This window comes from Pelecanus crispus, chromosome 4 (assembly GCF_030463565.1).
Source record: "Pelecanus crispus isolate bPelCri1 chromosome 4, bPelCri1.pri, whole genome shotgun sequence".
Lineage (NCBI taxonomy): Eukaryota > Metazoa > Chordata > Aves > Pelecaniformes > Pelecanidae > Pelecanus > Pelecanus crispus.
This window is the reverse complement of record NC_134646.1, coordinates 30,463,269-30,477,079: the sequence shown is the minus strand read 5'-3', so window position 1 is coordinate 30,477,079 and position 13,811 is coordinate 30,463,269. Positions and strand designations below refer to the sequence as shown.

Below are 13,811 nucleotides of genomic sequence, written 5' to 3'. Positions count from 1 at the left end.
TCTTGTGCTTTTTGATTATACTTACTCTTCTTACCTGAACCCTTTCTGCTGCCTGAGTTTTCCTCCCTATAGTTGTGGATTACCATGTTCCTGATAGTCATTCTGTAATGACTCACACAATTTTTTTTCCTTTGTGCAACAGTCATGTCTATCTCATCACTTTTTAAGGACAAAATCTAGATGAAAAGTTATTAAATGTGACAGTTCTAATATAGTCTGTTGCTTGCTATTAATTGGGGAATGTAGTGATGTAGCACAGCCATTGTGCGTATATTCACTGAGTGGGAAAAAAGTGATGTCTGCTGTTCTTATGGCACACATGACCTGCATTTTCTGGATGAGAAAACACAAATCTTTTCATCTGGATGCTGAGGTGATTTACCAACCAGAGTCTTTAAGGAATCTTGATTTTCATTAGAAACAGTTACAGTTTCTATTTGTTTTCCTTACTCTCTCACACCTGCATAATGATAGAGAGTATTTTTAAAGCAAAGAGGAGGAGTAAGACAAAGCATCAGCAGAGGTAGAGCATGTATCAAGCCATACATATAAAAACAGTTGAAGTTATCCTATCCTTCTGAATCTGACCATCAAAATTTTGACTCTTAACTGAGGAGATGAATAGAGGTGAAATTTTGTATGCATGTTTCTGCTGTTTGAAGTCACTACATTAGGTGTCAGTTACTAGTTTCTGAGCTCCCAAGGTGTATTCTTGGTTGTCAATTCCAAAAGATTTTTCTCGGGTTTTCTTTTTTTTCCTCATACTCTTCACTGGCACCTTTCAAGCCTCTTCCACAGAACAGACACAAGTTGTGATAGCATAACTGTCTATCACAGCTGCTTTTACTTATCAGGTGATAGTTCTGTCTTGAGGACCAGTAGGTATCCATTGATGCTTCTACTAAGATCTGTGGAGGTGGGCTTTTTGATCACTGTCCAGTACGTTGGCCAAGGACTGACAATGCTTTCAAGTAACCCACAGTGTAAAGCGAAGCATTACATATTGCATTCAAATAGTGAGATATAGGGAACAGCTCTCAAGAGTGTCACGCTGTCAAGAAAGCAGGGAAGAAAAAATTATATTCTCTTGTAATGTGCTCTTGTCATAAAGTTAGTACTAGTGCAGACTGCTGGATGGAATTCACTGCTGTGCTACTTTACTAGTGCAGAAATTGTGCTGGAATGACCAGGGCCTTGTTTTATAGTTCACAGTTCAGTCAAAGCCTAGAGGATACACGATTATGCCTTTCAGATGAAAAACTGTTGATTTATTCATGTTTTAAAAAAACATAGACAAATTTTGGTAGGTTGTACTGGAGGCTTGTCTTTCCATTGTATTTCTGTGTGTTGTGCTTGGGGTTTTTTGGAAATCTAAAACTGTTATGAAGGTAAGCAGGTTTTTTTTTAATCTTTCCTTTCAATAGAAGCTCCCAATGCCTCCAACTTAAAAATCGTAAGAATGGACAGAACAGCAGGGTGCGTAACAGGAGGGGAAGAGATTTACCTTCTCTGTGACAAAGTTCAGAAAGGTAAGTGTCCCGAGTATTGTAAGGCACACCAGGGTGTTCATCTGGAGTACACATGAAGCGTGCTGTGCTGCCTTATTCTCCCGCTCTGATAGCGCAGCAGGATTGGTAGGCACTCAGCCTTTCTGGAAGACAGGCCAGCAGTCCAGAAAATGAATAAATCAAAATAGTCTGTTGCAAAGCAAATTCAGCTTGTGTTGCTTCCACAGAGACCATGCATCATCTCTGTTCTTCTCAGATTTCTGCCCTTGCCCTTGTTCTGTGGTTTTTGTGGGTGGTGGGTCTTGGGTGATGTTTGACTCCATTAACTAACACCTGCTGTGAAATTATTCAGAAGTTTCTGATTTATTATTAAGTTCCTGATTTTAAAGAGTAGGTATGAGCATTCTCTGTTGGGATGAGAACCGACGGGAATGGAATGTGTTCAGCACTGTTGCTAGTAACTTCATTTTTATGTATATGCTAACAGTAGAGGTTGCTTGGTGTAAAGAAATACTCCTCACATGCTCATTTTGGTAATCTCTGCTCATGGCTATGAATGTGTCAGGATTGGGCAGTGTGGATTTGGATCCTTTGTTTTTGGATAGGAAGATAATGTTTAACGTGATTGGTTGTAGTATTTGGGCTGAAATAAAAAGAAAAAAATGAGAGTGAGGGAAATCCTTTGAATTTTTCGGCTATAGGTAGTATCTGGGACTCCCTGCTGTAGATTGCATGGTGGAGCAGGTGCCCCGTTCTCACCTGTTTGGAATCAGTCCCTGCATATGTCGTCAAAATCACGCTGACATTTTCTGTTAATACAGGCTGTCCTTTTTCACCTCTCTTTCTTGCAAATGTTCTTCTACCACTTAGGAAAGAGAGAGGACTTTGGGGGCTTTTAGGGGTTTTGAAAAAACTGTTTTCCTTCAGTAGCGTATATACCCCCTGCTATCAGAAGGACTGAGATGAAACAACTCTTGCACACAAAATAAATAAATAAATGTCTGACTCAGTGGAAGCCCTGAGGTGGGGTTTCCCCTCAGCCAGATCGGGGTTTCCCCTGACCTCATTGCTCTCAGAAACCTCCTGCCTGAAGGAACTTGAGCATGCAGGACAGCAGGACTGGAAGTGGTGGTTCACAGTCTTGAGACTAGCAGGTGGTGGATCAGAGGAAGCAGTCTGTCTGCTCTAAAAGCCTGTCCTGTGTCAGTCACCTTAGAGAATAGGCTTTTTCTGGTGTTTTCTCACCAGGAGTGCTGGGGAAGGAATATGTTAGTGCGATATTTCCCAGCTTCTCCTAAAAATATAAATAAATAAATACAAAGAGAATGAAAGAAAATTTGTTTAGAGGAGCAGGAGCCAAATCTCACGTTTCTGGCCCGTGCTGTGTTTGGGGGGTGAGAGATCACTGCTGACACGCTGCTTGCTCACACCCTTGCCGCCTCTCTGAGCCGCAGCTCCAAAGTGGCACCCTGCCAGCAGCAAGCGGAACTTGAATCGTGGCACTTCAGGTTTTGCTACAGTTTTTTGAACTGAAACTGTTGGAGGAGAGAGGGTGGTTTCTATGTTTCACACTTCAAGTTCTCCCCTCCCTACATGTTTGTTCCAAATAAAGCTCCTCTGGAATGTTTTATAGCCCTAGAATAGGAAGAGGTAGTGAATCTAGTTCTCCTTTTACGGCTCAGTAAATAGAGAGCAGCTTCAGTGACGTCATTAGAATTAGGCTGATCTAAAATTATGTAAAAATGGGTTCTTTAGGATGTTTTCATAAAATGGACAAAGATAATATTATAATATGTATTATTCATGTAATATTATCATCCAGCCAAAACATAACCGTGTTGATTTTTATCTGAAATAAACTTAGCCAAAGGTTAAACAAATGCACAAACATCCCAAAGAGTGTGTCTTTCGCTCTTTGCAGATGATATTCAAATACGTTTCTATGAAGAGGATGAGAATGGAGGTATGTGGGAAGGCTTTGGAGACTTTTCTCCTACAGATGTACATAGACAGGTAAGTAACAGAGCATTTGTCATTTGTTAATGATTTTCTCATCTCCGTAAACTGGGATTATATTATAATTAATAAATTAGGTGAAAGCATCTGTATTCCCTACTAACCTCTTCTTTTGTTGGTTACTTCCTAGTAATAATACAATCTTAACTGTTCTTTAAAGACATACGTTAGGTAACTAGGCAGGTTAGGAATACAATGTGAGGAAATTGGGAGATAGACCCATTGCTTTAACATGCACCAGTGTAAATTGGGATAGGATATGTAGAAAGCTCTGAGAGCTCCTGCAGACACACTGAGAAAGCCACAGAATAGATGCTGAATGATGAGGGGACAAACAATGCAGTATTAACATACATGTTGTGGTGATACTTTGAATGGCAGTTCTGTCTTTCCCAAAAGGCTTTAGGACTCAAACTCAAAAGTGCAACTGAAAACTAAAATGGAAGTTTATTGTTGTAGCAGCCTTTTGCTAAGAACTTTTGCCTCCCAAGCCATGAACCAACTCCTACAAAATAACACAAATGTAAAAGCAAATTTGTCTAAACCTGTACTCCATGATAGATGTGCTTATCATTGTTTCTTTCACAGTTTGCCATTGTGTTCAAAACACCCAAGTATCGAGATGTCAATATCACAAAGCCAGCATCTGTATTTGTACAACTGCGTCGCAAGTCTGATCTAGAAACAAGTGAACCAAAGCCTTTTCTCTACTATCCAGAAATCAAAGGTAATTCATTAAACCTGTTTTGTGTAATGGAAACAGAAACTGCAGTGTCCCTAGGAATGTTTTTAATAAGATAGGACTTGGTGGATGAGGGACTGTTTTTGCAGTTGTTATTTTTAGAAAATAGGGTATTTGCCTTCTTGTTTTGTGCAGAGCTAATATGAAAAGTGGTAGCTCTGTAATGGGTTCGTAGGATTTTTTTGTTGGATTGGTAGGCAGTAGATCTGTGAGTATTTTCTTCATGAAGCTTACTTCCTGCAAGTTTCCTATATGCATGCATGCCTGTCTGTCTATACAGTAGATGGCACTCTCTTCCTCAGAGTTTTTGCAAAATAGTTATCTGAGGACATTTTACTGTCACTACTTTCAGAGGAAACCTTAAACCAAAGACTGGTTGGTATCTGGTGGGAAAAGTACGTATTTTGCAGTTCTCTTCTTTTACCATCATGCCTCACAATTTCACTGATGTTTTTGAATTTTCCAATTGCCTGTACTAGTTAAGTAAGCCCAAGACACTTCTTGTGAGAGCAGGGAAAGTGCTGTTTCAGTCTCTTGTGTTAGAATGTTAGTTGCTTAGCAGAAGTAGAATAGTTGGCGTCAGACCTGCTTCCTAAGTTGTCAGTGAAAAGAAGCTTAACTAGCAGACCTGTGCCCTTTACAGTCTACATTTGAAATGTTTGATATGAGTGGCAGCAGCATTCATGGTTTTAAGTATCAATAATGTTAATGATATGGAAATGCCTTGGGGCCCAAGTCAGAATTGGTGTTTCATTGTACTAAGACAGTAATCTTTCTGCTTAACAGTTCACCTGCCTGCAGGTCACACTATTAAATCCTAATCTTGCACGTTTTCAGTGCCTAGCTTAGACCTGTCTTGAAATCAATACCCTATCAAACTCTAAAATATGTGTTCATCAGTGGTAATGGACTAAGGACAGCTGAGGAGGCAGGGGTGGTAGTTGATGTCCAAGTGAATCTCCTTTATGTCTAATATAATAAAATAGCAGAAAGCATGCATTCACAAAAACTTCCAGAGTTGCTAGAGGATTTTGTGTCATTAATGGTTTCAGGAATGTCTTGCACAAGTTTTATGGAAAGTGAAGTGTAGAACTGCAGAGCAAAGTTGCAAGATTTGAAGCAGACCTCTTTTAGGTGCCTCTTAATGGAGTAAAATGAATTCAACAATGCATTTTTGGATCCCCTACACAACCTAATCATGAATTAGCATTTAGGGACTGGTTTTTTTCCCCTTGTTGCAAGTGTTCACACAAACTTAGACATGCGTATGTGGATTTTTTGTTTCTTTCCCTGACTAGATTGCTCTCTAGAGTTTTCTCTCCGCAGTGTGAGTATGCCTGGTGTATGCATGCATACATACTTACAGAACATGTATGCCTGGAAATAACACGCTTGTACTTTTCAGTACACGGTTTCATGTATTCAACTATCTCATTTGATGCACTTATTGATGTGCCTGTGCATGAAATTTCTTTTTGTCATATGGCTGTTGAAAACTACTAGATAGTTTAAGGAAGGAAGGATATTTTGTTCTTTCCTCAACAGTTCTACTGGATTTTAACCCCTGCAATGTTTGTATCCCTATTTTTGTAGCTCTTGTCATGACATTTTCACTTTCCCCAGTCACTGGGATACTTCTTTTAAATCTTTGTGGTTTGCTTTCCAGAGGGGCTAAGTATTACTTTGTACTTACACTATAAAAATATTTGGGCTTTTTTTCTAATGCTGTTCAGCATGGTTTGACAGTATTATGTCCTGCCTGAAAATAAGCTATCTTTATTCTGGTGGCTTTTCTGGTATTTTTAAGTAAATCATTTCAAGCAAATGTTGTTTTCAGAATTTGTTGCCATCCTTACCCTTAAACAAAAGTTCAAAGAGCACTGCAGGTACTCTGCACTGTTGGAAATCAAAGCATCTTGTGATTTCCTGACCCTTTGATAAGGGTCCATTTCTGAAGTAGATTTGCTTAGTACAAGAGCCTGTGCTTATGTTCCCCAAAGGAATTTTCTTGTTCAAGTTCGGTGCACTTTTGCTGGTTTATGACTTGGTTTAGACATAGAAGAATTTTGGGACCACTGATTTCTGGGGCTCTAAGTACATGAGACGCTTTTGAAGGAAATTCTGAGGCCCCCAAGACATCTCTGCACATTTCCCTCCCAGTCTGATCACAAGGCACCTGACATAACTCAAGAGACCACGTGGGCCTGAGCGGTGCTGTTGGTCTGGCTGGAGACTTGGCACTAGCTTGTTTCTCACAGGAATTCTCACTGCTGCATTACATACAAAGTTGTTCTGTTTTTTGGAGCCAGAAGAGAGTTGACTCTTCTACAGCACTCTGCATTTTCCTTTGTAAACTAGTAAACTTTAGTAATGCTTTCTGTATGCACAACCTGTTCTATGTGTGGCCACCAGTAAGAGTGACTCCTTATCCTGCCTGTTTCTTCTAACCCAGATAAAGAAGAAGTGCAAAGGAAACGGCAGAAGCTCATGCCAAACTTCTCTGATGGCTATGGTGGAGGCAGTGGCGCAGGAGGTGGTGGCATGTATGGAGGGGGAGGTGGCGGTCCTGGCTCTGGTAAGGCAGCAATTTTGGGTGAGGAGGGGAAGGGGTTCTACTGTGAGAGCAGGACAGATGTTTATTCTGATTTTTAAAAGGTGATGAGGATTTTGTCTCCTTCTAGGTAGATAAGGTAGACCTGACTCTCCTGTCTTTGTACCAGTGTTACTCATTTCAGTCAAGCATCTCCTTGTTTTCTAAATATCTCCAGCTCGTTTGCCCTCCTACTTGGATATAAGGCTCATGGTGACTTTTTTTTTCCTCTTCCTTGAAGCTTTGTCACAGATAACACCTTTCTAGTTGAGGGAGTCTGAGTTAGGAATCCATCATGCCTTAGCTTTGTTACTTCCTGGGGCCTTGAAGGCACTGAAATTCACGAGATGGCTCAGCTAAGTACCATCTTGGATGCTTAAAATTAAACAGGTTCTTAATTATTTCTGGGACCAGGAGTGGCAAATTAACCCTGTTAGTGCAAAGAGCTGTTAAAAAATTTGGAAGAATATTTCATAAATTTTCTACTGTGCTCTATCTTTCGAAGCCAGAGCATATCCTAGATGCAGGTTCATAAGAGCATTGCTTTGATTCCTGCAGCAGAGCATTAAAAACCTGTAGATCAGCAAGTGTCATCTGAACCACAATACCTTTGCAACCCTTTTTAGAGCAGGGGACAGAGCAGCAGTTTTCAAATTTGTTACATGCATTGCTAGCAGCACATCTATAACATAACACCAGAATAACAATCTGTTGTGATCACAAAGATTCGAAAACATAGAGGTAGCTTGTGAAGTCTCAGTTGAGTGTTAGATGAAGCATACGAGTGATAATACATTTGTGTGGCCTTAGGGATGTTGGGATAGAGCATGTCGCTAGCCAACCATCTAGAATTTTTTTTGATTTTTGAAGGGGTGGGGAAGAGTTCACCTTCAGTCTGGAAAATGTATTTTAATCGGATGGCATAAAGCAGAAGGTATGTAGAAAACAAAATTTCAGTTCTTTAGGTTCAGTGTTCTTCCAGATGGTGTTTTCATTCCTTTGGGATGTAATTCTATTAATTCTTCATCTTTTTCCTTTCTGTAGGGTTCAGTTATCCTTCATATGGATACTCTGCTTTTGGAGGGATGCATTTCCACCCTGGCACAACAAAGTCCAATGCTGGAATGAAACATGGTAACAGTAAAAATGTCATCCTTGCAACAGTTGTATTGAGTTTGACCATCTTTGTTTTCTTCTATAGCAGAATCTGAAGTGTCATACAGGTCTAGCTAAGCATGCTGGGGAGGCCTGATTTTTTTTCCCCTAGAATCAGTCTCTTTTCTAGAACCTCTGGCAGCAGAGGGCTTGTGTAGGTTTACTGCCCTGCTTCTCTTTAATTTTCTCCAAGTCTACCTTGAAAGCTGTGTGCATGTTCCTTTTTACTGCTAATTCCTGAGAAGCAGTCACTAAACCCCCTCTATGTACTTCTATATTCAGCGTATGTTTCAAGCAATAACCCTTTCACTTCCTTGAACATGCTGATTACAGGTGACACAAGAGCTAGACCAGAGAAGGGGTATCTTCCTTTGTTGCTACACTCTGGTACTACACGGTAGCCCAGAGACATAACAAAAGTCAATGGAAAAGATTAAGTTAATAAGGAGAGCATTCTTGGCTTCCTAAAATAGGGAAGTCATTTCAAGTCTACATGTTGAATACTCGGTAGTTATTTCTGAAGTCTCAGGGATTAATTTGCTGTCGGAAAAACAAAAGTAAATCTCAATAATTCTGCTAGATTTCCTGGGAATATTTCACACTTGTGTTCTTGTACCATAAAAAGAGAGGTATATCTGTTTTATATAAAAGTTTATCTTTAAAGCAGAGGCTGTCAAAAACATAACATCACTTTAGAGCAAGTTATATTGCTATGTCTGTCCATGTGTGTTGGCATCTGGAGTATTATGATTCATGAGTGTTTAATGATAACGTCTATGTCAAAGTAAATTTTTGTATTGACTTCTTTAGGGTTTGGTTATGGCTAGTTGAGCTTTATCGCTTGCATAAAAAAGTTACGGTATTGGACACTAACGACTCTGATTTTTGTTTGAAGGGCTATCATATAGCACGGCTGAACAAGATGGGAAGAGCTCTGATAAGCAAAGTGTCAAATGGGACATGAAACATGATATGAAAGTGGAAACTATGGAGAGGAATGAGTGCAGAACCTCTGGTGATAACGAGGAGAAGGAGGATGCTGCTTCTTCCTGTAACACTGAAGTAAATGAAGCAGATTGCAGGTGGCAGGGTAAGTGAACAAGTAAATGTATTTAGCGTAGATTAAACTGCAGTATGGGCAAAGCTGGTGTTAAAGGCCTGGAAACTCCATAAACATCTGCTTGCTGGTTTCAAAATATAATAATGCCTCCTGGAGAAAACAGGAGGGATTCCATTCTGCCAAATCTAAGGTCCCTCCCCATACATAGTTCTGTAGGTAATCTTCCACCTTTGTACTGCCACTGGGCAACTGAACTTCTGCTTGTCATGCAAGGAGAAGAGATAGCTTAGCCTGCTGGGTACGCTTTATAAGAAACCTGTATGAGGAACACTGAAAGCAGTGAAGGTACATGGAATACAATTCAGCAGTTGACTTGGCTTTTGATATTTGATAGGCTTGAATGAATGAATAAATGGATGTTGGCGTCATTGTTGCAGTAGTTCTTCCCCGCAATTCTACAGTTAAATTGTGTGCAAAGTCGTGTTAAAGGTTTTAATTTAAAATGTAAATGTATCTGTTCCCATGTAACAAATACTAAAATAATAGTGTTGGGTAGCAAAGTCTTACATATCAAACTGGTGAGCAAAAGGGGAAGAAGGTAAGAGTAGTCGGTAGAAATGGTTTAGCAGTAGAGTTGTAAAATATGTGAAGACTACAAATCGCCCTTTCCCAGACAGTAAGATGTCCTTTTCCTGGATTGTTTTTTAAAAGAGTTGATGGTCACTTTCTTAAAGGATTTGAGTAATCATGCTTCTCATAAAATTAAAAAAACCCCAGTAGTTGGACTAGAGAGACATGGTAGTGGTAGGAATTGAGCAGGAAGGAATTTTTTGTTCTTGGCTTTTACCAAGTGCAGTGTGGTCTAGACCGCTTTTGTTGTTCCCTCCTTGGTCAGGGAGAGGGCACATTATCTTGTGTGTATCAGCCCTGTGTGACACTTGCTATTAACAGCACTAAAACCTGTGACTTGGGAAACCAAAGTCATGTAGCAGGTTGTAGTTGTAAAAATCTCCGAGGTGTGGCTTCTTGTGATCAGAGAAACAGATGGTACTCCTGAGAAAAGCTGAAGAACTTGCTGTTTGCATTTTGGTTATGATAAAGTCCTATGACTGATTCAGAGAGCAAAATCTTTTGCTGATATGTGAAGAAATAATAATGTCCATTTAGCAGTCACCAACGAGGGGCTGGAATTGTTGACCTGGTTTCCAAGTAATGAACATTGTAGGCAGGAAGTTGACTGTTTCTTTACTTTATCTATTATAATGGCACAAAAAGAGCCAATTTCAAGCTCCAGATTACATGAAGAGTAGAAGCAGAACAACAGGCTCTGAGGTGGCTACAGCAGGGTAGAACATTTGGGTGTTAGACTAAAAGATGCTATTTTGTAGTATTTTGAAGGATATATTTTCTGTGTGCTTGATATGGGAAGCCAAGCAGGTTCAGCATCCATTTTTTTGGACTTTGGAAATGTCTATAATGAGAAAAGACTGAATTGCTTAACACCCTTTACCCTGAATATATATCCTGAACATAACATCCATTTAATGCTATTATTTAGTGTTAGAAGGTAAATAGCAAATATAAACATATCAACCTGGGCATATAGTATAGGAGCCACAGTGATGTATTGGCTAGAACAATAAGCTTCACAGATAGCCAAGTAAGTCATTGGCTTACGGAGATGATGTATTCATGTTCATCAGGGATATGCTTCTAACCCAGTCTAAGTGCCTGATTTTGTGTAGCTGGAAATGCTGGGTGTTCTCTCCCTATGTGTGCTTTATATGACAAAGTCTGTTTTACTTGTTTGCTGTTAGTAATTGCTAACCTCACAAGGTTTTATAGAAACATGAAACTGTTGAAAATACAGGCTGGTTTCAGATGATACTGCTTCCCAGAATGACAACTGTGGTTTGAAAGTTCATCTGTTTCATTTTCATTAGTTTCTTGCCGATACAGAACCATGAAGGTATTGACAGAGCAGCTAGAGTGACTTTTTCCCACCAATGAGTTTTTCCTCCCCTTTCTCCCTTTTGCCTCCCCACTGCGACAAATTCTGCTTTTTGAAATCTTGGTGGTTGTACATTTTATAAATCTAAAACCAGGATGCTACAAATACTAAGCATTGTAAACACTGGAAAGTTTTAAACAGGTGAACAGATTCTCTGTGCTGCCGCTGTAAAGCAGGAGAGACTGCATGGTTCGAGTCAGAGAGGGGGCACAAAACCCTGTGTTTACTCCATAGCTTTTCTGTGAGTTTCTGTGCAATAATTGATAGGTCACTTAGGCTTCTTGTGCCTCAGTTTCCTCAAGTCTAAACTACTTGGAACCACATGGGAGGTTCTTTTAAGTGCTCTATGGACAAGAGTCCTTAGATGTCACTTGTATGTAAGCAAATCCAAGTTCCTGCTCCTTTTCTCTCATTATGCACAAGAGCACATCAATGCAGTTAATTCGGTGCCACTTGAAGGTAGCTTCCAGAGTTGGACTGTTCTCAGGATTCTTGCTGCCTGAATGCTCAGCATGCACCTAGTTTTTCTTCCAAGGGACTCATTCTCTCTATCCTTACCTCTCAGGAGTAATTAGCAACCTGTCTCAGTGAATCAGTAAATAATGCTTGGTGGTCTGCACTTCATATTTCTTTGGCAGCACAAATGCCTGTCAAGAGAAGGTGGTGTTGCAAGGAAGACAACCGAACTGGTGAATATAGAACTTTGTGTTGCAGATGATCTGTTCCTGGAGAAGGCCATGCAGCTTGCCAAGCGTCACTGCAATGCTCTCTTTGATTATGCTGTAACTGGAGATGTGAAGATGCTGTTGGCTGTTCAGCGCCATCTCACTGTCGTTCAGGATGATAATGGAGACAAGTAAGTTGGCCTATACTTACTGGGTTGAAAGTCATGTTTTTGATGGCAAAATGGTGTGGTCAATTTGTTCTGTCCCCTGTGGGTGCCGATCATGGATTGCAGCACTGCTCTAATCAAATACCGTTGTCCTTTGTGCTGTTTGGGAGAGATACGGCTGCAATTTAGACGTTTTTGTTGCATTTGCAGAAAAGTCACTCACACCACAAAGTTCATTGATCCAGTACCTGTCAGAAAGTAATCTGGTCATTGAGGGTATGTTGAGCATGTTGTGAGTTTGTTTGCCTTTTTTTACTTAAAATCTTGACTAAGCATGAAGTGCTATGCTTGCATCATGATACACAGTTGGTGGGGATACCCAGCTTTGTGCTGAAGGAGAGTGCCCTGCTTTTTATTCCGTGCAAGTCCTTAAGTCTTCATAGGAAGCTTTAAGTTACAGATGCACCAGGAGACGTAGAAATAATAGCTGGAGGGTCTGTGCTGCTTTTCTCCCACTGACACCAGGTTCTTCCCAGAGGACGATATTTTGCTCTTGCTTACATCTGTACTGTACGGTTGTCTTTCAAGAGATTGCATGGATGTTTGTGGCAGACTTGGCTGCTAGTATTTGCTTATCAGTCCTTTAATAATGTGAGCTGGAGTGGAAATCGATTTTTTTCCTCTACAGCTGTGCAGGTTCTGTGGGACTCAGTGAAATACAGTGAGGAACTAATGATTAGTAGTTATTTAAAAGCAAATTTAGTGGAAGTGGCTCTGGACACATGCAAAGATAATCTCTTGATTAAGCAAGTGATGTTATCACATCCTCACTTTTTAACTGGCAGACTTTGGGCAGGCCCTGTGCAATCCCAGTCATTTATGTTTCCTTAAATTGCAGTATTTTGTACAGTAGAAGCCATATAAGCCTTAAGATGTCCAGCTAGATGGAAAATTAAAAGTGACTGAGACATGCTATCCCACTGTTCGGTTACTCTGTGAGAGCTAGTGCTTTCACTCCACTTTCAGTGAAAATAGGTCTCAGATTACTGATAAAGGACTGCAAAATCAGAGATAGCTTCTTCACTTGCTTTGCTTTCCAGTTGGCTTTGAGGAAGGCAGGAATATGAACAAGGCAGGAGCTAGCAACAAAATCTGCTCGCACTTTGGACAATACAGCTTCTGTGTTTTTTAAAAAAAAAAAATGGGGTAGAAGAATATTGAGCAAGTAGGACCTGCATTTAAATATCAATAAGGTGCCCCTCAGGTTTCGACTTGCAGGGCATTTCAACAAAGTCAAAATGCTTTTCAGAATGATGGTAAATAGTTGTTTTCTTCCTGGATCAAGAAGTACCTGCAAGTATGTGAGGCTCAAGCTCATGTTGTCTTTCTCCTGGGAAGGATTTTAGACTGTGAGCATGTAATACACCTAAATTACTCTGCAGCTTTTTAACAAAACTTTGTTTTGGTGACTGTCTTCTAGCTCTCTTGCAGGAGCTGGTTTTAAAAAATAAAACAAACAAAAACAAACAAAAAACCCCATAAATAAATTTCCCTATCAATTTCTCTAATTTTCACTTGAATCATTAAAATTATATGGCAACAACTATAAAATTTTTGCGTAAGCCTTTAAAGTAATGTTGCTGTCAGCAATTTTGCTCACCTTTCTTTCATCAAAGTACTATGTAGGGAATGAATATACCTTTAATGGGACCTGTGTTGTGTTTTATGGCTTTGAGACGAAATGCGTTAATGTGTGATTAGTGTATATTTACAGTGGGCACTCAGTCACACCGGCTGTTACTGCATTTGTACCAGTACCACTGCTCTCCAGAAGCCTGACGCAGCGGTGCTGAAATGCATTTTTTTGATGTAGGACTGTTTAAGAATAATGGAATTG

At 40.0% G+C, this 13,811-nt stretch overlaps 1 protein-coding gene across 4 annotated transcripts in view; it reads left to right on the top strand.

Annotated features, from left to right (window-relative positions):
• The window catches only part of NFKB1 (nuclear factor kappa B subunit 1), a 60,669-nt gene that overhangs the window by 35,504 nt on the left and 11,354 nt on the right, over positions 1 to 13,811 (top strand). For all 4 annotated transcript variants that reach the window (XM_075709912.1, XM_075709909.1, XM_075709913.1 and 1 more), the window contains 7 exons: positions 1,425 to 1,529; positions 3,430 to 3,521; positions 4,113 to 4,251; positions 6,719 to 6,841; positions 7,901 to 7,990; positions 8,907 to 9,101; positions 11,797 to 11,938. In XM_075709912.1, the coding sequence (XP_075566027.1) occupies positions 1,425 to 1,529; positions 3,430 to 3,521; positions 4,113 to 4,251; positions 6,719 to 6,841; positions 7,901 to 7,990; positions 8,907 to 9,101; positions 11,797 to 11,938 (886 nt within the window). The remainder of the gene's footprint in view (positions 1 to 1,424; positions 1,530 to 3,429; positions 3,522 to 4,112; positions 4,252 to 6,718; positions 6,842 to 7,900; positions 7,991 to 8,906; positions 9,102 to 11,796; positions 11,939 to 13,811) is intronic.